This window comes from Antrostomus carolinensis, unplaced genomic scaffold (assembly GCF_000700745.2).
Source record: "Antrostomus carolinensis isolate BGI_N321 unplaced genomic scaffold, ASM70074v2 scaffold43036, whole genome shotgun sequence".
Taxonomy (NCBI): Eukaryota; Metazoa; Chordata; class Aves; order Caprimulgiformes; family Caprimulgidae; genus Antrostomus; species Antrostomus carolinensis.
Genome location: NW_010323435.1, coordinates 1 through 26,468, shown reverse-complemented (window position 1 = coordinate 26,468; position 26,468 = coordinate 1). Strand labels below are relative to the sequence as shown.

Genomic DNA, 26,468 nt, shown 5'->3' with positions numbered 1-26,468 from the left:
GACAGTGTCCCAGGTTGCCCAAGGAAGCTGTGGCTGCTCCTCCCTGGAAGTGTTCTTGGCCAGGTTGGATGAGGCTTTGAGCAACCTGGTCTAGTGGAAGGTGTCCCTGCTGCTGGCAGGGGGGTTGGGACTGGTTGAGCTTTAAGGTCCCTTCCAACCCAAACCATTCTATGAATCTATGATTTTAGGGCCTAAGGAATTTTCTAGCTGCTCTAACAGGCACAGAACACAAGTGGAATTACACACACACAGAGACATTTTGAAACATGAATATTTACTAACATAAATAAACAGTGTTTTATAACAAAAGGCACAGCTTGTCAACTATAAACAATGGAAAAATATTTACAGTTTGCACAGACATAATCAACCAGCAAGTGCACAATTGGTCACTTCAGATCTTCTTTCTTTATTTTGAGATTTCGTTCCTTCCAAGCAAGTCATTTCACCAGTTCTGCTATGTCCAATTTTTACTTTTTTTTCCCCACAAAAACTGCTACAAATGCCAGATAAGAAGTTTAATAAAATGAATAATTTAGCAGCACAGGTTTTGGGGTTGTTTTTTTTTTTCAAATGGAGACAGTGTTGCTAACTTCTTCGTATTGGATAATAAAATACGGGTAGCTCTGATCATCATTAAAAATGACAAAAATCTGAGGCTCAAAGTAATTGTCCACGCAGGAGTCGTAGAGGTCGCTGGTAATGCTGCCGGGGTTCACGGGTGGAGGTCTCCTCATGGTGTGGTTACCCACCGTGTACCTTCCCGTCAGCACTTTGGCCAGGAACATGTAATGAACTCCTCTGGGGGAGCGTTTGGAGAAGTTATGGGAATAACTGGCCTTCCTGGCAAAATAACTGCCCTGTCCGAACATGGTGGCGTGCTTCCCGCAGACGCGCGGGTCGAAGTTGTGCTTGCAGATCCCATCTACCACGTCCTGGGAGGTGCCGTGGAACAAATGCCTTTCGTTCATTATCCTGTCAAGCCCAGTCATTTTTTTGGACATATATTCCTTTTTCCTGGAATAGAAAATGGAAAGTGAAGGTGAGCACTGTCTGCAAGGGAAAAACAGTTTTCACTACAGCTCTTAAAAGTAGGATCCTCGGGAAGAGCAGGGCTGAAAGGAGACAGGAAAATATCTGGGTATGGACAGCAGAGTGGCTCTTCCACTTTCAAAGGAAGCTTTTGTGTGAGGCAGGGATGTTTGGGAGGCCCTGAGCTGCTGCTGCTGCTGCTGGAGGCAGAGCTCCCACCTGCACAGCAGCCAAGGCAAAGCAGCTGGAGAAGTGCCTGCTTCCCGCTGCCTGTATTTCACCTCGGACATGGAAGGAGAACGTCCTCAGAGTGATAACAAGGGCTGTGCAAAAATTAAATCCCAGGAGAGCTCCAGAAGAGGCTGCGGGGAGGAATCACTGCGAGACAGGGTGGGGGAAGATGCTCGAGAGCAGCATAAATACTGTGAGGAAGTCAGTCCCCGCTCACACCGCCCGTCCCTTGACTTCTCCTGGGACTCTCCCTTGCTTGAGAAGGGAGAGAGAAGCCACAAATCCGATTTCCTGTCAGTTACAGCGTGGTTGACGGGTGGGAACACTCAGACACGGCATCTTCAGATTGAATGGGACTGACTGACACAGGGTCTGGTCTTTGGGAGACGACTGTAAGCCCCTGGGTCGGTGGGAACCAAGGCACTAGGGGCCATCTCCAACACAGAGCTTGTTGGATGAAAACTATGCCTCCTCATTTGGCTTGGAAGTGAACTCAAAGCTTTTTCAACTTGATATCCTACACTTATTTTGAAGTTTCTGTGAAGATACATTTTACAGAAGTTTGGAGCAGACAGTATATGAAGCCTCTTACATGGGAAATTTCAGATCTTTTTCAGTATTTTTCAACTGGAGACGCTCCTTTTCTACAGAAAACCTGGAGTTTGTGTATTCTACCTAATGATCCATGTCCATTTTACAGCCCAAATTATGTATTTTAAGGTATTTTCCCACCACTGTAACAGAATGGTATTTGCATGATCTTACCTTTTATATTTCTCCCAAAGAAACTGATTCTGCACTCTCAGAATTTTCAAGATTTTATATTTGGTCTCTGGCACAGTCTTGTGAAACAGGTTATAAATGGTTCGATAGCTTTTATCTTCCTTCAGAACAGGCACTTGGATGAAGTCCTGAGACGGATCCATACTAATCCAGGTTTCAGGATAGAAGTTTGGAGAGGTAACAGCTGCCGGAGATAAGAGATGGGAGGAAGCCGGTTCAGCTGATGGGGAGGGTACTGGAGAGTTGCCGCCTAAGGTCCTAGTTGGGGAAGGAGGAAAAATTTGTGCTTAAAACATTCACAAACAGAAGAGCTTCGAATCACATTTATTTAATCACCAACGTATCTTAAGCAATTGCTGCTCCTCAGTTCTGTAACAATTTACACCTCGCTCATGCTTGTTTAGAGCAAACACACCAGCTCTTGCTGCTACTTTAATAACTCCTCCATCCATCATAATAATTATAATAAATCCATAATAAAACTAACAACAAAATCTTGACTTCCAGGGATGCTGTTCCTCTAGGACAAGAGGAAATGGGCTCCAGTTGTGCCCAGGGCAGTTGAGATGGGATGTGAGGAAGAATTTATTTGCTGAAAGGGTTCTGAGGCATTGGAAGGGGTTGCCCAGGGCAGTGGTGGAGTCCCCATCCCTGGAGGGATTGAAGAGTCGTGTAGACATAGTGCTGAGGGACATGGGTTAGTGGGGGACTTGTCAGTGTTGGGTTCATGGTTGGACTCGATGAGCTCAAAGGGCTTTTCCAGTCCAGGAAATTCTGGGATTCTGTGAAATCTTACTGCTTGGTGGTGGTTAAAAACCTGCTCTTGTCATGATTCCCATTCTGGGGTGTGGTTACAAACTACAGGCAGAACGCTATCGAATACAATTATTTTCTATGTTAACTATAAACTATTAGAGGTTTTAACACACAGAATAAGAAAAGATTAATAATGTGGCAACATTTGACTTAATTTCCTTAGAACACAAGGAATCGAAACATGTACTTTCTCGTACACTATGACTAACAAATAACCCCAGCCAAGAACATTTTCTAGGCAAAACTCGCTGCTGTTTCGCTGCATTATGCAGAAGAGGAGATGCTGTGTCCAGCACCACCCCGTAGGGTGCTGAGGAAGGCTCTCTGATTTCCATTTGCACAGGCCAGATGTAGATTTGCATTTGCAGTTGCTTATTTCCATGTGACAGACCGGCCCCTCCTCTTGGGAATGCTGCCAGGTGGGAGGTTGGGAAGGGGTGATGGAGGGGAGCTGCTGCCTGTAACGGCCCTGCCAGGAACACAGGACAGATACCAGAAAAAATCCAATGTGGCAAGACTTTGTTCTTAATAAATTACCTGCATCTCTGTGGAATTTTTCCCACTCCTGAAGCTGCTAAATTTAGATAAAGAGTGTGGTGTTTGTGGCTTATGTTCCCCTGATGATAATCTGAACGAGCAAGCCTTACTCAATGCAATAATCCTTCCTGACTGGAGTTCTCCCTCTTACGTCAATGAAAATACTCTCAACATGTAAAGCTGCAGGTTCAGGCTCTGCTTTCTATAAGTACCCAGCTCTTCAGCTTCTGCAAGCTGGCAAGGTTCCCTTTCAGTTGCAAGAATATATGGAACTATCCCAAAATTTCATCGAAAAGATGGGTATTTTACCAAAGTATTTTTATAGGAAAAGCTGTTATTGAGTCCAGGAGCGACCAGCAATGAATGCAGCTGGGTCAGGCGCACTCAGAAGTAGGCAGCTCTTGTTAGGAAAGACTATGGAGTCATAGAATCACAGAATCATAGTGGTTGGAAAAGACCTTTAAGATCATCGAGTCCAACCATAAGCCCAACACTGCCAATTCCACCTCTAAACCATGACCCTGAGCACCTCGTCTGCCCAGAGGTACCCACTGCCTGGCTGGAGAGACCCAAGGTGAACCTTGTCTCTAAACCCCACAGAGGACCTTAAATAAAACTAAAGTTTAATGAACATTAAAGTTCATGAAAGTTCTCGGGTCACTTGTGTTCTGCCAACACATGACTACCAAAGCATCAGGAGAAAACCTGTTCTGACCAGGAGGAAATGGGGAAGGTGAATCTCTTTGTGCACTCCTCCTGGGACAGCTGAGGTTTGCCATCAGCCAAGGCCACATCCCGCTTCCCCGCGTATACGCGGGTGAGTTTTGCACACCGGAGCGACAGGTGAACTCGATTCCCCAGGCTGTCTGTGTAAAAAGGAAGTTTCCTGGAGAACAACCAACCTCTCCAGGCTTTGCCAAAGGCGAAGCCGTTTCCCCTGGAGTGACTCTGCAGGAATCAAACCTTCTGTTCAGGCACGACGCTGCCTGCCACGCCGGTAAGGGCGAGCGCTGCGCCCAGCCAGCCTGCTCTCCAGCCACACCGCCACAGCCACAGAGCAACTGCTGATGGTCCCTGCTCGTCAGCCTGCTGCTCTCTGCAGAGCCAGCCTAATTATCTAGATTAATATGAATTCTAGGGCTATTCACCTCTCCCCTACTGAAATGGCAATTAAGGTTGCCTTTCAGAATGTTTAATGCTAGCGATAGACGAGCCTGGAAGAACCGTGTGTGATTTTTTTGTGTGTGTGACCTAAAAATAATGTGATTTTCTGATTGCAGGTTGAGCTTTTCAGCCCTAGAAAAAAAAAAAAATGTTGGTGGGGAAAAGGTCTATTTTTAAACTGATACATTTCCTTTGGATCAGAGAGACAGTAAACTGTAACAGCACTCGGGCTTCTCAGAGCAGAGAGACTCTTTAAAAAAGTGCTCGCGTGGCTTTCACCTGCTGTTTGAAGCTAAAAAGAGACGTCACTTTATTTGCATGGATTTGACTCAACTCAAAATTCTTCTCACTGCTTATTAATAGTTTAACAGAAACCCAGAAGATGGATTTTTTCTCAGAGTGACTATTAAAACAGCAGTCTGCAATATTACAGTCTGAATTGATTTATTTTTTTTCCCCCTCCTAAAGTCAGTGGGTAAAAAATATCACTGCAGAACCTCGTTCACTCACACATGGAGAGCAAGACCAAGCACAGATTAACAGTAAATTATGGATTAATGAGTAAGACATCCAACACAATAAAATACTGCAATCCTTTGGTGTACTTTGTTGATTTTTCTGACTGGTATAAATTATTTGGAAGCATTTATTACGCAAGGGAAGCCATTAAAAAGTCAACATTTGCCAAGCACTATCACCCACTTCCCACAGTTTCTTCTAGTCAAGAATGCTTTCCCAGTTTTCTAACAGATTTAAGCAGGTGGGAGGGGAAGGGAAATAAAAAAATTCTCAGGTAGCATTGTGTAATAAGTGGAGGCAAATACTGACTTCTTAAGGATAGCTCCTGTGAATAGTTAAAACACTCTAAGAATTGGCAGATTTTTCACTAAGCATTACAAGGTCTTTAGCTAAAGAAAAGAAGAATGAGGTTTACTGCAGAACACAGACATTTCAGAGCTCAGTTGATAGATTGGGTAGCTGGCACGATCAGTTATGGTCAAGCCCTCACGAGTGTAGAACCCTCAAGAGTCCACTAAAATTTGTGGGAATTGCATAATTTTAGAATATCTCAAAATTATAGACTTGCACTGTAGTAAAATAGTCACTGGTAGCAAAACATCAGGAGAATACCCCAAAAGCCTTCTTTTTCATTGAGATGAGAATTCAAATTGCTATCACCAGAAAGCCCACACTTGGTCTCTCTTACCTGCATCCTCCCACTATCTCTTTAATAACTCAAGGTTTCCTTCCTGTAAAACTTCATCTAAAAGTGTTTCTAACAACCACACCTTTTGAGGCTCTGACCAAATTCACTCACAATTAGATGCGTTAACGACTCTGCGAGTTAATGAGCATTCTGGCCCTACTGCAGCAGTTAAAGCTCCTTTGATGGGCCCAGCATGCCAAGCTGCCAGTCAGGCTAATGACTCCCACCCCTTTGCTAACAGGACTCTACCTTCCTAACGACTCAACTCTGACAATCACGTTTCCAGCTGTGCTGGTGAGATCACAGAAATGGCATTTTTATGAGTTGCAATCAAAACCGAGTACAGTGCAACACTTTCCTCACTCCGCCTTTGATGGGCAAGCGTGTTCAACCCCAGTTGAGATGACAATAAAAACCAGGTAGGCTTTAATTGTGCCTGGAAATTAGAAAATGTTTTGCAACACTCATTTTTTATGGGACCTAGAGCTGACAGCCTGGCAATCACTACAGTTGGAGAAACGCTGAAAGCTGGACAATACTTTGGCAAACTTGGAACTTCATCTGATCTTCTGAGATCCACGAGGGACATTATAACCTTTAAATAACAAACAAAGCCTGGCAGTGAGGACTTCCTCAGATAATACTTACCTTGAGAAATGACAAGCAAAAGCTGCCAGTACAGCTAAGATATTTTATTATTTCTTCTGATTTTTCTATCTAATGACATAAGCCTATTTCCTTGCTGAACCTTAAGGAATACAACTCTCACAGACAGACCAAGAGGGAGAACAAATGCAAAGTTCCCCCGTGTTTTGCTGGGATACGTACTGTAAGAACGGCATCAGCACGACGCAGGAGCGCAGAAGGGGTCTCCTCTTGATTTCTCTTCTGAAACAGGCGTTTTGCTGGAACCCATCTTTGATGTTTAAGATATACTGATTATGCCAGGTAACAAACCGCACCTCTTTCAGACCCCGGCAGCTGGCTTCTTCTATCAATCTTACAACGGGCTGTTTCAAGAAAATGAGAACAACAACAAACACGTGATAAATTACATACTTCAAAATTCATATTTTGGCCAGAGGCCTCGAAGAATCCCTTTCTCTACTCCCTTCCCCTCTCCTCTCTTTCCCTGGCTCTGAGGCACAAATACATTCACCACTAGAAAACGTTTCGTTACCTGTTTATACGCTCTGCTGACAAGGCAGGTTTCACAACCTGCCATCTGGTGCCATCAGATTTTTATGTATCAAATGTTATTCCCAATATCTCACCTAAAACCCCCTTGACACCACTTACTTTTTATCTTTGCTCGCTCAATGTGCAAAGCAGAACTCTGCTGTAGAACAATCTTTTGTATATTAATATATTCTCTTTTTTAATTATTTTCTACAGTAGAGAAACCCACTTCTCTTCACAGGTCAAACATCCTAAGATGCTTATTATTTGTGGTACTTTATTCCAGACTCTCTCCAGTTCTTGGGTCATTTTTCTTTCATTTGCAAAGCCCCACACTGCATACAGTGCTCTGCCTCAAGCTCCCTGCCATGCTTCTAAAGTCAGCATGACACATGAAAAAGAGGAATGTGATCCAGTTTACCCTGGTGGAGGTATTTCTGGTACTGCTAAAATTATAAGACACTGATGAGGTTTTATTCAAAATATTATGTACAGCTCTGGTCAGCCAAAGCTGAGCTCTTCACTACCACAGGTATTTACAAGGCTTGCTGGAGAGCTGACTTGAACACACAGAAGTATTCTGGGTTTGTCTAGAGCAAGACTTGGACAGTGGAAGTGACTTCTGTGCCTATAATTGGGGTTAAAGAGTTGGAAGAGGGAAGGCCTGTTTAAAACTTGATCTGGAAAACTGTGGCTGTTAAAGACCAAAGGGCAATGGTGACACTGGAATGAGCGTGCATGAACCATTGCTGAATAGACTGAAACTAGGCATTGAGGAAATGGGCTCCAGTTGTGGCCAGGGCAGTTGAGATGGGATGTGAGGAAGAATTTCTTTGCTGAAAGGGTTCTGAGGCATTGGAAGGGGTTGCCCAGGGCAGTGGTGGAGTCCCCATCCCTGGAGGGATTGAAGAGTCGTGTAGACACAGTGCTGAGGGACATGGGTCAGTCGGGGACTTGTCAGTGTTGGGTTCATGGTTGGACTCGAGGAGCTTAAAGGGCTTTTCCCATCCAGGAAATTCTGTGAAAAGGTCCCCAAGGAGCAGGGTCTGGCAGCTGTGGGACCGTCCAGCTGCAGCCTTTGGGACAGCAAAGGGTTGGATCAGTGACTTTGGAGGCTCAGGCCCTGTGTTGCAAAATCTTTGGGGACACATAAATAAACTGAAAAGCTAAATGGCAGCAGTGTTGGTAAGAAGGCTGCAGAAAGCTGTCCCCTCTGTCCTAAAACCAGATTTCTAGGGATTAAAAAGGACTTTTTTGGTACTGACATGAGCCAGTTTGCCCTCAACTCTGGCAATTTGATCAGCCTCTGTGTCTCTGGCGTTTTCAGGGGTGATTCAAGGTGCAGCCCAGCAGAGCAGAGTTCTCCTTTATTGCTTTTTCAGTTCAACATTGAACTTCTTTATTATCTTCCTGGACAATAACTCTTAGTAACCTTCCTGAACGTTCAAGGAGGAAACAGTCTAAAAATGTATCTATAGTTTAGGTTATATACTGCACACAGAGTTCTGGGTGACAACCCAAAAGCAGGATCCTGGAACGTGTTCAATACCTCAGAGTATTCTCTCCAGCCAAAGTGGTCCCTGCAGAAGTATTTCCAGACTGTGTAGTAGTTGGTGCTGGAGCTGGGGCAGGAAGGTGTGGACAGCCGCCGCATTTGGTCAAACTCAACAGTTTCATATAATTTCATAACATTCAAATCCACCCAAAACTCGTGTCCCCTGGAAAGAACAAGAAAAACAAAGATTTCTCACTTTTTGTAATCCATTAAAGATATCATTGAGAGAGAATAAAACAGAGAGTCAGAACTAGAGCTGGCACAGTCCTCCTCCAAGACCCCCTGGGTCTGGCTGTGCTCATCTCACACATCCCCCATGAGCGTGAGGATGTCCCAAGAGTTGAAGGGGGCACAACACAGAGACAACCAGATAGAGTAGGACACTGAAGAGCTGTGAGGACAAAGTAACTCTTTAAAAAAGTCTGTAGGGACAATGGGGGAAAAACCATGGTCTTCAGCAAAGAGAGACAAAAAAAATAAAGTCAGCAGTCTTCCTAGTGCACTGGTATTTATTCAGTATGCATGAATTGTTCAAAAATCAATATACAGATCCTTGACATTTTGAGCAAACTAAGTAAATACATCACACGACCATATCTGATGAAGCAGACACATCCTATCCAAAAGGTTATTCCTGTGAAAGTTAGTGCTTCAGGGAAGAAAAGAAAATGTAAATAGTTCCAGATGAGGCTCATCTGCTGCCAATCCACCAGAGAGTTCGAGTGATCTTTCATCACGTGCAGCAGAAGAGAACTAGCTTAATAGGAAAAGGAAACAGGATTTCACAACCGTGGAGCCTCTGCTGAGGAACACTGGCTTTTTTTTTCCCCTGAGTAGCTATATTGCTGCTACAAAAATCAACACTAATATGCAGCTTCACTAATATGCGACTGGCACTTCCAAAAGGATCTAACAACCAGACTAAGGACCAGAGGACACACCTTATCTCAAGGAGAAAATAAAGGTGCAGCTCCTCTCCACATGACAAAGTCATGTTCAACAGTGACCGTGGAACGGCTCAGCAAACAGTTTCTAACATTGCTTCGTTCCTCAGTGTTAAGAGACATCAAATCACTGAACATTCTCAAGGAAAGGATGGAGTTCTAAAGCTCTGCAGATCATCAGACAATCACTGGTTTATGAGCAATCAAGAACTTAAGAAATTCATAGAAACCGAAAGAAATGACAGTAATATTCGCTCCCTACAAAAGTAACTCTTTCAGAACTGGGATTAACATATTTCCAAAACAAAGCTGTTTACATAATTAGTTTTCTACTTTTATAATCTCTTTACAAGTTGTCAGCTTACTGTTATTCATTAACAGTTACTAAACTCTGGCAACTGGAAATGCAGCTTTTGAGATTATACAAAATATTTTCTTTGAATTCTTAACAGCAAACATAAACCAAGCTGATACTTGAAATCCACAGTTTATTTTTAAAGCTTTGGCACATCAAGTGACAGCTACTCTAAACATCTATATGATTTGATGAATGCAGATTTCCTTGAGAATGGCTGGGATTTTGCGAGCTGTTTCACACTCTTACTGGTACAGCTGCTGAAGAAGAGTTTTATTATAACACTTTCACAGAAAACACAGAGTTCCCACTTTCCAAAATGATGATGAGCTGGAATGATCCTTCACTTCTCAACGGGAGGTACAGGTGTCTCGCTGTTCCTCGTGTTTATCATCATCAATTAATTGCATTTGGGTCTGTGAAGTGCTAGGCACAGTTTGAAGTATCCAGTGATTTCCTGGCATGGACAAAAGGACAACGTGTCTGTTCCTACGTGCTCACAATCAGGGGATGGGATCCACCACTGTTTGGGTCAGTTTAGCTTGCTCTCTTTGTTTTCAATAAATGCTCACACAGACTTAAAGAAAAGAGATAGAATAGTCCCCGAAAGTCAAGTCAAATGTCTTAAAATTGTAACTCCACTAACTACCTTCAAAATTCTTTGGACAACACACAAATCATTCTTTTTGGTAGGTCTCACCATACTCAGACCAAGCCCTTGTCTGGTTCCATTGACCATTACCCCCGAGGGTGGCTGTCCCCGCCTGCGGCAGGAGTGGCTCCAGCTTCCTTCCCCTTTACGCTGAGAACTTACTACCAAAAAAGAACATTTTGCCAGTTCCCTGCACGTGGTTCTCTAAAAACTGTCATAGAACCACACTGATTAAGATAAGTATTTTGTCAAGACGACGCTACTACACCAAATCCACGGAAGGTTCAACAACATGTTCCCTATTTGGGTCAACAACATACAAAATCACTACGGTTAGAACATGAGTACAGGAGGAAACCAGTTATTCTGGGTAGGAGTTGCACTCTAATAACCTGTGTCTTCCCATCCAAGCTGCATCCCACCCCGAGAAGTCTGACATACTCGTCTGAGCTGATGTTCCACAGCCCACCGTGTTGGTGGCCACTGGAGAAAACGCATCTCACCGTAGCATGACAAGACAAACATCAGGTCCCAGTGATACACGACAGATCCAGCCAGAAGGAAAACCAGCACTAAGCAAAAGAAATGACCAGTAACAAAGGGACTGGAAATAAATGTAGGGCTTAAAAAAAACCACACATACTTTCTGGAGTGAAAAAAAAAACCCCTAGTACCAGACCACCCCACCTTCCTGGTATGTAGTCATTTTGTTCCAAAACAACAAGCTACAACCTCCTTTATTTGAAAACAATGTGTGAAATCATGAGGAAATCATCCCTCTGAAATACCAAGCTGTTGTATGATTTATTTAGCACCATAAGCAGGAGTTTTTGAGTGAACTTCTTCATGAAAATATTTTTTAATGCTGCTTTAGGGACACTTGCTGTTTCTTATCAAAACATCATCTTACAATTCTGAATTCCAGTGCCTAACAAAGCTGCTGTTTTGAGAAAAGCATGTTTACAAATTGGTATGGTTTCTATTATCCTTTTGGAGCAAGCAGTTGGACTCTGGTTTGAGTTTATGTTGCACCTACAAATCCAAGTCCCAAATAAAGAGCCCCAGTACTGTATGAAACAAATACCCCAAAAGATATTTCTCAATAAAAACCTCCCAATTCAAGCATTTGTTCTCACTTTGATTTCTTTTCAAGTCAAATACCATAACACGGTTCTCCCTTTGCCAAAGATCTGTGACCTCCAAGAAAGTGCAAAGAAATGGAAAACTTTTTCTTTAGGAGTAGATAATTTTATTTTAAAGGTGGAAAAACCCAGAAGATCATTTAATTTTATTATAACCTTGTGTGTTGCATGTGTTGTAGTGAAAACTGAGCATGAAAAAGTGTTTGCAGTAGTTCTATGCTAATGCAGAGCAAAGTCAAGAGAATCTGAAAATCAACATATAGTCTAAACACAAAGAAAGATTACCCACTAGCTTGCTCTTAAAAGTAATCCCATCCCAGTTAATATCCTAAAGCACTAAAGCTCTGTGAAATTTTGAAGACTGGGAAACAAATTCCACAGGCACTTGAAACATGGCTAGCTTCCAATGCATGACTGGGGCATTTCTAACTTGGGTTTAACACGTTAAAATCCAATCTCTGACAGGCACACGTGGCTCGGTAGCACAGCAAGGACAATCAAAGCAAGGCAAGGGGAGAGACCCCGGGGAGGGAAGAACACTTTCTGAGATGAACACAGCACGAGACTGCTCTTCCTCGTGCCCTTAATGCAGAGCAAGCACATCTTCAGGATGACCTCCTCAAACTCCAGGCTGACAGTGCAGAAGTTTGTGTGCAGACGTGTTCTCACTGCAGAACAGGTGGGGAACTGGTTTTTCACACAGCTTTCTCCTTGCAGTGCCCCAGCAACAGCCAAACGTCACACACAGTCCCAGTAAAACAAACTGGGGTAGGTTATTTCATAGAATCATAGAATGGTTTGGATTGGAAGGGACCTCAAAGATCATCTAGTTCCAACCCCCCCACCATCAGCAGGGACACCTTCCACTAGACCAGGTTGCTCAAAGCCTCATCCAGCCTGGTCTTCAACACTTCCAGGGAGGGAGCATCAACAACTTCCTTGGGCAACCTGTTCCAGTGTCTGTCCACCCTTACAACAAAATCTGTGCACAGCTAAGTGTGCGCCTACGGATCTCAACAGACTGTTTCAGATTAAAAACGAGCTAATGGGCACTCAGCCTCTCTGAAAGCTCAATGTTTTCCTGTGAAACCCGTCTAGAACCTGCCAAATTATTTCTCAGTACTGAGAAATGCACCGAATGTCTGCTGCTTGGGATTATTTACATTTTGGTAGCTCACTGTTTCTGCCTCTTCTTTATCAAGTTTTCCTTCCTTTGTAAGCCAACTGAGAGGGACAGGATGGTCGTCACTCATTGTCATCTGCTGACAAATCACTGCACCAAGAACCCAGGCACCGAAACAGCCGGTCACCACCCCTTCAAATATTCTTCTTGAAAGCCCATGTGTGATACAACATGTAAAGCACTCCCGTTCCTATATGGAATTACAGAATCGTAGTGGTTGGAAAAGACCTTTAAGATCATCAAGTCCAACCATGAACCCAACACAACCAATTCCACCAGTCTGTGGAGTCTTTGCAGCCTGTCTGACTGCAAAGGTCAGAGTGTTTCTCAGTGTCCCAGCCACACAGAGCGGAGCTCACCAGGCTCCTGTGCCCCCAGCACGAGCCTTCAGCTTCTTGAATACAAACCCATCACTCAGCCATCAAAGATGGGGACAGACACCGGCTCTGTGGAGGGAGCTGCTGCCTGAAATTCCTCACAGAGTAAGAGCTGCAGCTCAGAACCCAAAAAAAACCACTCTCTAGTTACTGATTGAAGAAAAAACATGGTCAAGATATTTCTTGGTGAGGTATCCTCTATCTACTCCCCTTAGCTGTGAACAGGGAAAGGTTCAGTAGTTCCAGGATGTAACATAAATTGTATGTAACATAAATATAACAAAATTCTGCAGAATTTTCCTGAAACTCAAACTTTTCTTAAATTAGAGATGCTTTAAAAATGGTAATTTATTTTTGAAGTTGGTAAAGAACGTCACTTTCCACTCATATTAATGGGAAATTGAGTGACCAAAATATCTAAACACCCTGAAATCTACACAATGGTGTTTTATTTTTTCCCCTCAATATTTTAACTAAAAACTTTTTAACTCCACACACATTTTCTATTTCACAATAAGCTATTTGGAATAACACTGCATTATTTTATATAGATTAAAATTTTTGACAGATGCACTTATTTAAGTGACTGCATCTGAAAAACACACTGTGTACCCAAAAGCATACTCAATTTTTTTTCCTAATGATAACATTAGGAATAAGGAAAGATACTCTTTTGCAAAAAAAGCCTTGATTCACATAAAATATATATTACTCCAATGCTCATTTACATCCTTTTAACTATGTATTTCTCTATTCAGGAGTATTAACTTTTTCAAATTACAACATTCACTGGCTTTCAAGCTCTGAAATCCTGCAATATATTTAGCAGAGTTGTTTAATAATAGCTCTTCAGTTAAAGCACTTCCTCTGTATATTAAAAAGCCTATTACCAGCTTACATAATGCAAAGCCATGGGGGGAAAAAAAAAAAGAATGAATTGTGATTAGAGCAAGTGATTGTGTGATTACATTCCTGGCTTCAGCTTTAAGACCCCGGTGATGAAAGCAAATTTGACAACTGTACCTCTCAACTGCCCAAAGGCCTCGATAGAGGCAACAGACCCCAAATTTAGGGCTCAAGAACAGTAAGAACGTGAGATGCTCAGGGTGACGTCTGGTTATGTTCTTTAGCACAACATCAGTTTAACTTCACACAGTATAACGATTTACTGCCTCTGAGGTACAGCACACACTATCTAAAGCAAAGGGTAACCTCCATAACGTATAGATGATGGATAACATATAGATTAGGAGGGGGGAAAAAGCAACCAGCAAGGCACATGGAGCTTTGTTTTATGCCCTGAAGGAGCACGAGAGAACACTTAACACATCACAGGCACGTGACAGCACGGCTAACCGCACCTCCGGGAGATGCTCACGGGCAACGGCGATGAAACACTCGGGGACTATGACAAATACACACAAACCCAGCAATTAAAATCCTTTCTGTGTGCTGGGGTAAAACAGACAGACCCATCCCACCACTTCCTCTGCACCATCTCCAACAGACGAGCTCCATGAACAGGGTCTTTACACTTTTCTCGGGCAGTCTGTGTTAAGGAAAATGAGAATTTTGTAACTCACACAATAAAAAAAAATAAAATCTAGTGTAGTTCCTCATGGACTTTGAAGTCTGTACGTGGAAATATCAGTCTGGAGAAGAGCGGGGAGGAGATGATGACGACGGTTACAGTTTGTCAGATGTTTGGGAAAGCAGGAAATGTATTCAAATACCTTGGTGGGGCAAAGTGCTACTCCCACTGCATCGTGTGGGCAGGAACAGCCTTCAGTACAGCCTGAAACCAGTAAGAAAAACGCTGCCTTCCTCTACGGAAAAATGTATTAAACCTCCTTGCAAACACCACAAAACTTTGCCTCGTCTTGCTTCTGAAGTAGAGAATTACTGTCCCAATTTTTCCCCGGGACAGACAGAGGCAGAGAGAGACTGTTACCTTCTTCAAAGTCCCCCAGTGAATCTGTGACAGAGGTGAGAACAGAGATTTCTTAGGAGCTTCTCTTCACCAACTAACCAAATAAAGGTCTCTATTTATAAAATAAAGCAGCTCAATGGAATTATTTGCACTGAAAGAATAAGCATCTTGAACTCTCTCAAGAATATAGCACAGAAACCCACATGTGGTGGTGTACAGCGGCGCAGTTCAAACTAAACTCCACAAGTGCTCTCAATAGCAGAGCCTGGTTCCCTGAATAAGCTGCATTTTCTCTGTACCCTAACTGTAAGAAATAGCACAAAGACACAACCTCTTCAGGACACCGAACTGAGTAGGTACCTCTACTAGTAAGTTACAGCAATGAAGTCTTTTTTTTTTTCAGATGAATGTAGTCTGCTAAAATAAGGATATTTGCCCTCACTCTTCTGAAGAGCTGCAGCTGAATGTGTGAATCTCCTGCTCTTTCCATTCAGTAAGACAAATGTTTGCTAGATGCTATGTACAAATACACGACTAGGAGAAATATTTTGTAAGTGCTATGAAAACACATGTGGTTTTGAACTCTTCTCCTAAGTTCAGTTCTATGTCAAAAGTCTTACCGCAAACAGGGCTCAGAAAAAATTAAAAAAAGAAAAAAAAAGAAACCTAGCAATCAACAAAGGTCCGTACAGGAAATGAAACTCGGTTCCCATCAGAACAGCTGTGATACAAAGCAAGACTGAGAGTTAAACACCACTTAGATGATGAAACTGTTGATTTTCTCTCTATGACTAAACCAGTTCCTCTCTGCAATAGCAACAACCTGAAAGCCACTCAGGGGAACAAATGAGCTTAAAAGATCCAAACAGGTATGAAAAGCTTTGGTAGTTTAGGTTGAAAGATCAGTCAAATCGAATTCAGCAACTGTGGGAGATGTAAGTCAGGCATTTACACTTTCTGGTGACCCAAAATTGGCAATATTTCATCTTATTTGTAGCAAACAGTTGTTTGGAGTTGCAGGCTACAGTCCAGCTTTGCATGAGGCACCAAGTGGTTAAACTCCACTGGATGAAACTGAACTTCACTCAAGGAGATCCTCTTAATAAGATCTCTCTTTTTAAGCAGAAGTACTGCACATTTGACATAGAAACATCAGATCTTAGACAACAGCAGCCAAAATTTGCTCCCATCAAAACCAATAGCAATTCCACAGGAAGTAAGAGTGAGCAAGGGCCCAGGTAACACTCACGAAGGGACATTCTCCAAACAGCTCTTCACAATACAGCAATAAAAAAAGCAGCCAAATCCTAGTTATTGCTACAAGGAGCGTGAAAGGAAAACAGGAACCTTCCCTGGCAGAAGCGATACTTTGCACCGGGGCAACAAAAACAAGCTGGTAAACACGATCCCGCGGTCTTGATCTTATCAGTATCTCATGTTCCTCAGCTGAAGAGAGGGGCAGCAGGTGACAGGCCAGGAAATTAGTTTCGTATTTTACTTAATTTGTTCCCTTGTCATGTCACGCTGCTTCTCTCTGCTGCGACTGAGAGCCATGCAGGAGGAGTACAGTGAAAGAGACTCAGAAAAAAGAAGGGTGTTCCAGATTTACCCTTACCCTTCAAAAGAGAAAGAAATAATCTATCAGTAGAGTAGTTTACTGCTTTTCCTCTATTTATTTTTTAAAAGCTGGAAAGGCAGGTTTTCCTGCCTTTACTGGTGACTGTAGGTGCTCCAAAAGCAATCCACTGTTGTTTTCACAGTGAGAGGCTCTAGCCTGACTTGTGTAGATCTGAAACAACTGCTGGGACACTGGTCCCAGTAGATACACGGCTTAGATGAAAGCCTGGCCCCACATCTCTCCTGGCAGCAGGAAATCCACCAAGTTCTTTCACACACAGAGATACCATCGAGTCATTGAGGCATGACTGCTGGAAGATTAAAAACTGCACTGAGAAGTAAATTCTCTTCTACTCTTCCCAAAAAAACCCACTGTTGGCCACTTTTGGACATGAGACACTGGGCTGAAGTGGTTCTTTGGTGTGAACTACTGTGAAGTTCTAAAAATCTGTAGCAATGAGGATGTCAAACCCATGCAAGTCTTCCAAGGATTACTGTATGTACCATATTTCATAATTCAAATCCAAGTTACATTTTCTGTTTGCAGTAGAGGATAAACATGGATGTCCTTGTCTGAGGTAGATTGCTGGTTTCAAAGGTCTCCTACCCACACCAGACGAGGATACGTTCTGCAGAGAGTTTTGTTTGTTAGCTTCCATTTTTATCTTGGTAGATGTTCTAGAGACAGCACAAGCACAGCTCTGAGTGGCACCAGAGCTGATACAGGATGGGGTTTTCACATCACAAGAGAGGCATTCACCGCCACAAATCTGCAATATGAACACTCAGATGGAGTTTAAAGCCCCATTTTTAAGAAATGTTCTGCACTGGGTTTTGGTTTTGTTTTGTTTTTTCTTTTTTTTAGAATTCTATCCAATCTCAGGATTTAAAATACCTCTGAGACTCAGGATAAATAGCAAAGCTGCATCGATGTCATCAATGCTTTAGGTAAGATACTCAACCACGAGGCTAATATTGACTAGTGACCACCAATTCTGGATGTTCCAGTTTCTGAATGTTAATATTTCACGTCACACCCTCTGCACACAGCTTCCCAAAACGGGATTCCTTTAAACATTCTGACTACGAGTGTCAAATTTTGCAATTCCTACTCAGCTCAAACCCCTCCTGATTTCAACAAATTAGATGTACCAACTAGGAAGGAACTTCACGATCACTGCTCCTGCTAAGCAAATCATTGTAAGAGCCTCTTTCTGTTCCTCATCCTTACCGAAATGGGCAGGCAGACAATGCCACAGCCCTGGGGCTGCTGCGTTACCTGTAAGCAACTCTTCTGAGCAATCTGTTTCACCAATTATAAATCTTTGTTTCTGAAAGGACTGGTTTATTACCGTCAGCACCCAGGGAACAGAGTGACCTCGACGGGAAGCCAGGTGACAGCTGTTTCCAAAACTGTAATCTGTTTATTGACGTGAAACAAGAAAAGGGATACACCAGTGATTGCTGATTCCCAGGGCAGCTCAGCAGAACGCTTGTAACTTCCCTCCATTTGTACAGCTAGAAGCCAATTAGCTTTATTTCGTATGTAAATGATACTGTAAAGTGGAGCAAACAGGAATTCGCTGGAGCGTACCATTATCAAGCACAAGGCAAACACTTCTAAAATCACTCCACATGCTTTTTATTTAGAGTCTCTGTCTTGCATTCCTTCTAGCAAGGAATTAAAAAGAAGTTCAAAACCATTCAGCTGTGTACATTCAAGAAACAGCACACAGAAAATCACCAGGCACAGTGGATTTCAGCTGTTTTCTCATCTCCGGTGTTATCAATAACACATGAGTTATCTCACCCACTGCTGTGGCAGCTGTGCAAATCAGAAAGATAACTTCCTAAATTTAACTATTCAGGTCGTCAGACCATGTGCACAAGTCCCTCAATGACTGAAATGCTTCCACTGTGCTCTGAACAATTTAAAAAAATCATATAAGCATGTTCTAACAGCATCAGAAAAGTGAGTTATCCCATGAACACAAGGACGAGTTATCCCAGAAACACAAGGAGGAAGGAAAACTAGTTTCCTTGCCATTTATTTTCGTCCTTACCTTTCCTTCCTAGGTGCCTCCACATGCACACTGACCACCCCATTGGGGAACACACAGGATTTACTCTGACTTCATCCAAGAACCATGCATGGACACTGAGTAATTAGGCAACTGTTCCCAGGCAGAATATGTACTATTGGAGGTCCACCTGCTTTTTTCCCTGAGCAGAGCCATGCATTTTGGATGTTTTCTTCTACCTAGAAGGAGCTGTTTCATAAAATTCATAAAAATACAGAAATTACAGGGGGAAAACAAAAAAAAAAAAATCGAAACAACTCTGAGAAGGTGTTTCATGTGAGTTGGGACATGCTGGGGTCGTTGAACAGAGGCTGCAGTTCCCATGGCACACGGGGCTGTCTCTTTGCCAAGACAAGGGGTGGAATTTTCAGCCAAAGAAGGGGAACTGATGGGTCAGGAACTGCAGAGTTGTTTTAAACAAATCCTCGTGTAATCAGTAACGATGCTGCTTATTTTGAAAAGCGATATATGCATGACTGGACAGGTGTGTGTGTGTGTGGAGGGGGAAAACCTGCTCAGCTCTGCAGCCAAGTATTTCCCCTTACTTAAGAGCATCTTAAAATATCCCAGCTTGGGTGCTCTCATGCTGGAAAGCAGTACTTGGCATTGTTCTCTCAAATACTTAGCGTCGAGCTGGAACTTCTCCAGGGCCTCTCCTCACATGTATGAAGAAAACTGAGTGCTTCCAAGTATTTTAACCTGCTTAAGTTCATGATCCCCCATTAGTTTTGAAAGCTTGGTATTTGGTTCTAAATGCTTGATAGACTTAAGAAAGCAAAAATACAAACAATTTGTGATAGTTTTATATTTAGTTTGAGGCCAAACTGCTGAAGTATCTAATATTACAAAGAAGTAACTCAACAAGGTTTGCCACTTCTCCTACTCTAAGATCATGTTCCCTCAGGTGAAATGCAACAAGTGAATATATACTTTACATTACTCACCTCGGTAACACTGAGATTAAGAAAGATTTATATAAATAGCTACTTGAAGAACATCATATTTGAATTTAGAGCTCATTCTCTAATTGAGCCAATACCCCAACACTTTCTTCAACAGCCCAACTTTCCTGGAGCAGCACAGGCTGACGATATTATGCATGCAGATTGCAACCAGTACTTACTATGCCATATAAACCGTGTTTAAAACAAAGGAGAATAAACAGCTACCACCCACTGGTTGTCAGGGTGGCTTCTGCACGGCCTTTCTTGGACATGCAAACTGCTGAACAGACATTTCCTTGTTGTATGCAATCTGTATAGATAGGCCTGTAAAGCTAGTCTGACCACAAGAGATTAATAGCTTTAGCCAAATAATGCAGTAACCATGTGAACGATGAGCTGTCCTAGCATGTTTGCGAGCCTCTCGGCAAGGTTCAACATGCTGCTATCTGCATCTTGTTGCCAGGAGACACAACATCGCCCCGGAACAGAAGGGAAGGCAGGTTGCAGTGACCACCAGTGAACTCCATCAAGAGTCACACCGTGTCCCAGCAGTCCATATCTTTGGCAGGTTCTTCCCGTACCAGATGATGTTGCCTAAGAAGAAACTGGAGGCGATGCATAATAAAACATATACACCCCAGTTCAAAAAAATTTAACTTAAAACCATGCTAAGCCTAAGTTTTAGGACACTTCAGAGTCAGTGTTTGAAATCAGAAGCTCTAGTCTTAAAGTTTCACTCTTAGGTTCTCGCTGATCCTTGCCCACAAGCATGAAGGTCTTCCCAGGGATGAAATACACACAAGAGTTACAGAAACTGCCAAGAAGTCATTCCACAGTCAATGGATATTATAAATTTATATTTCCATAATTTATATATATATAAATTATAAATTTCCAACAGTCATCCAGCTTTGCACTGGGGCATGATTTTGTAGCACTGACTGAAGCAAAGATCTTCACAAAGTCTTTTAAGAGAAGAGTGCAAGCTATAGAATGAGTAGCTCAAAACAGAATTTAGTTAGAAAACAGTGCTGTTTAAAATCATTTTAGTCTCAGTAGCCTACTTTTACCCAAAGAAAACAGTCAGGCAGCCACTCAGCGAGCAGCCAGTTCACCTCAGCGAGGTGAAATCTAGTTTGTATTCAAAGAACCTGCCCCCACTTCCACAGCAGAGTTTCACAGCGACTGCAGCCCCAGCACACCTGGGTGCTCCAGGATCACCCTGGCTCCCTTCACAGTAACACGGTGTCACCAATCTGCCAACACGCCCGAGAAGTTTCTTCCCCACTGGTTCAGACAGACAGACAGAAACTCTGTGTACCAAGAGAGCAACATACCCACCAGACTGGAAACCTGCACAGTAAGTGTAAAGGCGGACAACGCTATTCATCCCATCGGACAGGCTGGAGATGACTAAGCAATTATGAAGCATTGTTTCTTTTAAAATTAATCATTCTTAACTCCCATCATTTAGAACACATAGATCATGTGTGGAGCGATGGATTCTGTGATACAGGCTGCAAAAAGAAAACTTTTTGCTCATTTGCACAGAGCTCTCATTTAAATTATTTGCATGGGCTTGTCTGATTTCTCCTTTTGCTGCTTTGTTTTCAGAAATCATTTCCAATACTTGGAAAAAAGGAAGTTTCTCTGTTGTAAAATACAGCAAATTTTATCTGCTATGCAGTTACAAGATTTTCTTTTTGGGGGTAATTTGTTTTTGGTTTTGTTTTTTTTTTTTCCCCAAGGCAATTCTATAAAATACAATCATTCCCTATTACATATAATTCTTATTTCCTACTTCACTTCCACTGTCAGTGTGGGGTATCTATATTCTGGTATTGCCTTCTGGAAAAAGGATGAATCCATATGCTGATGTAGCCTGAGTTTCACCAACATCAAGTTAGGTGGAAATTAAGACACTGACTTAAGGATTAGATTTGATCTCTGGTGCCTAATGAGAAACTCAGTGTAGTAAATGAAAATCTTAAGGAAGAAGGGATATACTTTCTTCAGGAAGTGGAAGGAAGAAGAGCAGTGAGAACACACACACCAGGACTCAGATGGCAAAGGCAACCAGGGAAGCGTTGCTTTGAACTGACCATGACCAGAATGAGTTGCACCAGGCTCACAGATTATGGCAGGACAGATAAGATATGAGAAATTGGCACTATATGCTTCCTCCAGAAAAAAATAAATAAATAAGAAAGCAGTCTCCACCCTGCACTCACACGAACATGGACTACACAGCTCTGATGAACCTGTGAACACCAGCACTCCCCACCACTACCCACAATGAAACCTGCATCACAAAAGTTTTGGTTGAGGTCTCAGGGTGCAGGATCAAGCCTAAGGGCAGTTAATGACAAAACAAGGGGAAATGGGTTTAAGCTGAAAGAGGGGAGGTTTAGATGAGATATCAGGAAGAAGTTCTTCACTGTGAGGGTGGTGAGACACTGGAACAGATTGCCCAGAGAAGCTGTGGCTGCTCCTCCCTGGAAGTGTTGAAGGCCAGGTTGGATGAGGCTTTGAGCAACCTGGTCTAGTGGAAGGGGTCCCTGCTGCTGGCAGGGGGGGTGGGACTGGATGAGCTTGAAGGTCCCTTCCAACCCAAACCATTCTCTGATTCTATAAATGGATAACGTACCCAGGGAAACTTAAAAGCTGTTTTCTAATGTCAGAAAATGACTAGACAAACACTACTATGTCTAGAGGAAACAGTAACTTCTAATAAATAGTTTAAACAGATGATCAGCATTTCTGAAGGTGTTGCTCAGGCTGCCCAGAGTGAATTAGCTGAAATGTCACCATATATTAGCAGCTATAGGAAATTTCCAGATTTAATACAGCACGTCTCTGATTTGAGTTGCTTAGAACATAATCATGAAAACTCTGCTTGGAGTGCATACAGTCCATCTGGATTCACAGGGACAGAAAGCAACTGCTGTTTCAAAAGCTCATTTGTGCTGCCACTTTTTCTAATACAGAGAAAAGACTAATTAGGAGCGTCAAGAACAAGTACAACGTTACACAACAGCCTCCCAACTCGCTCAACTTCTACAGAACAGAAGTCTTCTTATTTCACACACTTCAAAGTCCTTCAGCTTCAAAGAATACCTTCCACATGATAAACAGCAGTTTCAATAGGCGTGCAAGAATTTTGTGTTGTGGCAAAGCTGTTAGATATTATTCAGGTAACATCATCCCAGGGTTTGTAAAACACTTGTATATAAAATATCAGGAGAAGAGAACACAGAGTGTTGTATTTCTGCACCACTGCTCGGTTAAGCACCCTTGGCTTTGCTAGTAAGGGAGTAAATTCAGTTACCTACCGATATTTCACTTTGATCCTATCATTGTCAGGGTTGCAGTAGAGTCTTTCCAGATGCTCCTGGGAATCATTGGTCACACTTTGCCAGCTCTGGGTTGCTGTCCTTCTCACTTGCCAATGATAAGGCAAGACTGTGTGATGTTTGGGACAATCGCTGCCGTAAACACAAGTGCCCTGGAGAAAATCCACACAGATTTCTATTCCGTCTTCCTGGTGGGTGTGATATTGCAGCTGGTTTAAGAGCTCAAATACCAGATCAAGAGAAGCTTCTTCACTTTTATCCTGGAATATCCCAGCACTGAATTTATTGCTTGGGTTCAAGTTGTATTGCACTGGACAGCCATTCTCTTGGAATAAACCAGATGTGTAGCTTTCCAGAATCTTGTCTGGGAACAAAGGACACGCTGCACCATCACTAGAAGTTGGGTGCAAAGGATGATCCTGGAATGATTCATTACTACTATCAGCAGCGGTTCCAGGAGCAGTTTCTGGTGAGAAGCCTTGCTCTCCTGCCTGGACATCCTGCTCAGGGTGCCCAGAAGAAGGATGAGCTACTGGCAATTGACTCTGCACATCTGGAGCTGTTGGCACCAGCACAGTCACGTTACTTACTGGTTGGGGGCAAGAAGTACCAAGTTCCAGAGTCTTTTTCACGGCAGGTTCACACAAATCACTGTGACTGTCACCTTGGCCTCGGGGCACAAAGACCCTATCCAAGGTCCCAGCTCCCAGCAAACTGGTGAAGATCGGCCGCAAAGCCCGGAGGGTTTCTGTGTCCAGTCTCTTCTGCACTTGCTGCTTCTTCTTGAAGCAAGGCTTCACTGGTGGTATCTTTTCAGACAGTCTTATCTGAGGAGGAAAGTCCTCTGAAGGAGGGCACTTCATTCCTGGGCAGTGAGCGGGCTGCACAACACACGCTGGCTTTGGTTCCGTGTCCATCAGACACAGACTTTGCTCTCTCCAAATCACTTTCAAATGTCCCAGAGCCTCACAAGAATCAATCTAGGGCAGAAAGGAAAACAAGACAGTTAATCTCTCTAATTGCTCATGGTTGACACGAACAAGATCACCCCTAGAGAGGATTTTGAGCCAGCAACAGCAAACTCCTCCCTTCTCTGTGACTGTGGGCAGCCCCTAGGCACGTAAAGCATGAAACCAGCTAAACTCAGGCTAATTAATCCCAAACACACACTCATCATCTTCTCACACATGAGATCTCAGAGACAGCCAGGCACGCACACACGGTCCCCAGAGGGGGGGCAGGAAAGGGGGATGGTCTGACGCCCTCCTCCTCGTGATGATGTTTAATAATAAACAGCACTTCAGTTCATTATATTCCACAAAAGTGAAGGCTGCGTTGTTCATTTCTACACCTCCCTCGCACACAGACCTGAGAACAGAAGCGTTAGCAGACATACAGCCCTGAATGTTCCCACCACATTCTAAATGTTCATGCACCATTTCTTCTCCCACCAAATAAACAGGCAGCTGACACACTCCCATGGCATTCATTCACCTACAGCTTCTCTCGTAGGCTCTCATGTACCCATCATTGGGGAACTGCTGGCTTCACTGAAACCAACGGGGAAACTTTGGACTGACTTCAGCAGGGGCCAGGAGTTAATCTTGTTTTTTTTAAGACAAGAAGGAATTTGAGTGCTTACACCCTGTTCCTCCTGCGGCACATCTGACACTGACAGTCTGGTACATGCCCAGACACTCCCACCCTGCACACACACACACACACGGCCGTTCTCACATGCCCACGCACTCTCGCCCTGACTCAGATGCGCAGGCTGCACTCCATCACCCTCCGGTGACACACCGCGCTCCGCCGCCTCCCGCAAGGCCAGGCGGCCAGAATTACACCCGGGCACGGAAGAAAAACAAAAAGGGTGCTAGTTACTCAGAAACAGAGAAAAAAAACATATTTGCAAGATGAAAAACTGGGGGTTTTTTTCTAAAGTAGAAATAAATACTATGTCTCGTAGGTCACCAGAAAGCAAGCTCTGTACCTTTTAATCAGGAATCTTGTAATGTTTGATTACATTTAATTAAACCCTCTTCAATCTCCTCGTACGTAGCCTCAAAGCTTAGAGTGGAGCACATTAAGGATTACTTCCTGGATAAATGCATTCCAAGCAAACTAACTTCTCATGACAAAACAAAATCCCAGAAAACATAAAAAATCTGACAATAAATTCTTACTACTGACAATTTGCTCCGGAAAATTTCTCACTGAGTTTTCCTTACTGTGGAACATTCATTTATGAGGCTTTTGCATTACCCTGGGAAACAGCACATCAGGATTGCCAGGAAAAAGGGAAAAAGTTATACCTCACCAGTTTTCCATTTTTTAATTACATTTAAAGCAATCATATATTTGCTTGCCAGTTAAAATAAACTCAAAAAATATTGGTATCTCTGTTAATTCTAACACAGACACACCAGGCAATTCTCTTTCTAAACCACCAAGGGTACCTTAAACCTTCAAGTAACTTCAAAGGTTTAAGAATCCTCAACTCTGAGAGGAATGGGATGCTGCACTTTGCCATGCCCAGGTTTAACAGCCCAGGCGATATATGCAAGAGGATCTCCCCAGGTTCAAGGAGTGCCCAGGAGCTAAATAAGTGACTTGTGATTTTCAGCAATATTGCTAATGCTATTTCAATACTGGCAGTGCTCACTTGATTATCATTTACGTTGTGCTGTTGTTTTTAAAGTACAGCCTTACTGTAAAGACTCAAATCCCCCCACAACCCTAAAGATAGAATGAAGTATATCAGAATTTGTCAGCATTTCTATTTCAGTATTTTAACGTCCCAAATCAGCCACAATTATTTAGAAACAACATTAACGATCACCAAGAGCAATGCTGTATTTGCACAATATATTTCAACAGAGGAAGATCTCTTGATGGGAGATTACAGTCCCCACGTACTCGCCATCTCACACCAACCACACCTCCTCTTCCTCTGCTGAAAAAGGAGAGTCTACTGGCTCTAAAATAATGTCTTTTAAGAAAAAGAAAGAATGAAAAGAGCAGCCCAAGCACAAAAGCTAATGCCAAGAGCAGCAGCAAACAGCCCCCGAGGGACAGACCCCCTCGCAACTTTCCGCGAGTTCCCCCCGCTGAAACCTACCGGCTTTGGCTCCCCTCGGTGGGATTCCTGCGCTTTGAGCCAATTTAAGGATAATTCCAAACCAAGATTTGCTTCCTGATGGGGGAAAAAAATTAATAAAAATACAAATTAACTGAGCTGCTGCAGCCGGGCGCTGGTATTTCCACCTTCAGACTGCCGGCGTCCCGGGTTGTTTCTCCAGTTGCCTTCGGGGTTACCAAGAGACGGCGGCGGGAGGGAGGGAAGGAGGATCGGGGAGGAACGAACGGGGAGGGAACGGGGAGGA

General features: G+C 43.1%; 1 protein-coding gene across 1 annotated transcript; it reads right to left on the bottom strand.

Moving 5' to 3' along the window:
- Nucleotides 1-255: 255 nt before the first annotated feature.
- On the bottom strand, nucleotides 256-24,090 carry TIPARP (TCDD inducible poly(ADP-ribose) polymerase). The gene is made up of 5 exons (XM_010170577.2): nucleotides 23,062-24,090; nucleotides 8,499-8,667; nucleotides 6,599-6,780; nucleotides 2,029-2,304; nucleotides 256-1,017 (listed from the first exon to the last, which is right to left on the bottom strand). Exons 1-5 carry the CDS (start codon nucleotides 23,997-23,999, stop codon nucleotides 570-572), a joined length of 2,013 nt encoding a protein of 670 aa, XP_010168879.1. The 5' UTR covers nucleotides 24,000-24,090; the 3' UTR covers nucleotides 256-569.
- Nucleotides 24,091-26,468: the final 2,378 nt, after the last annotated feature.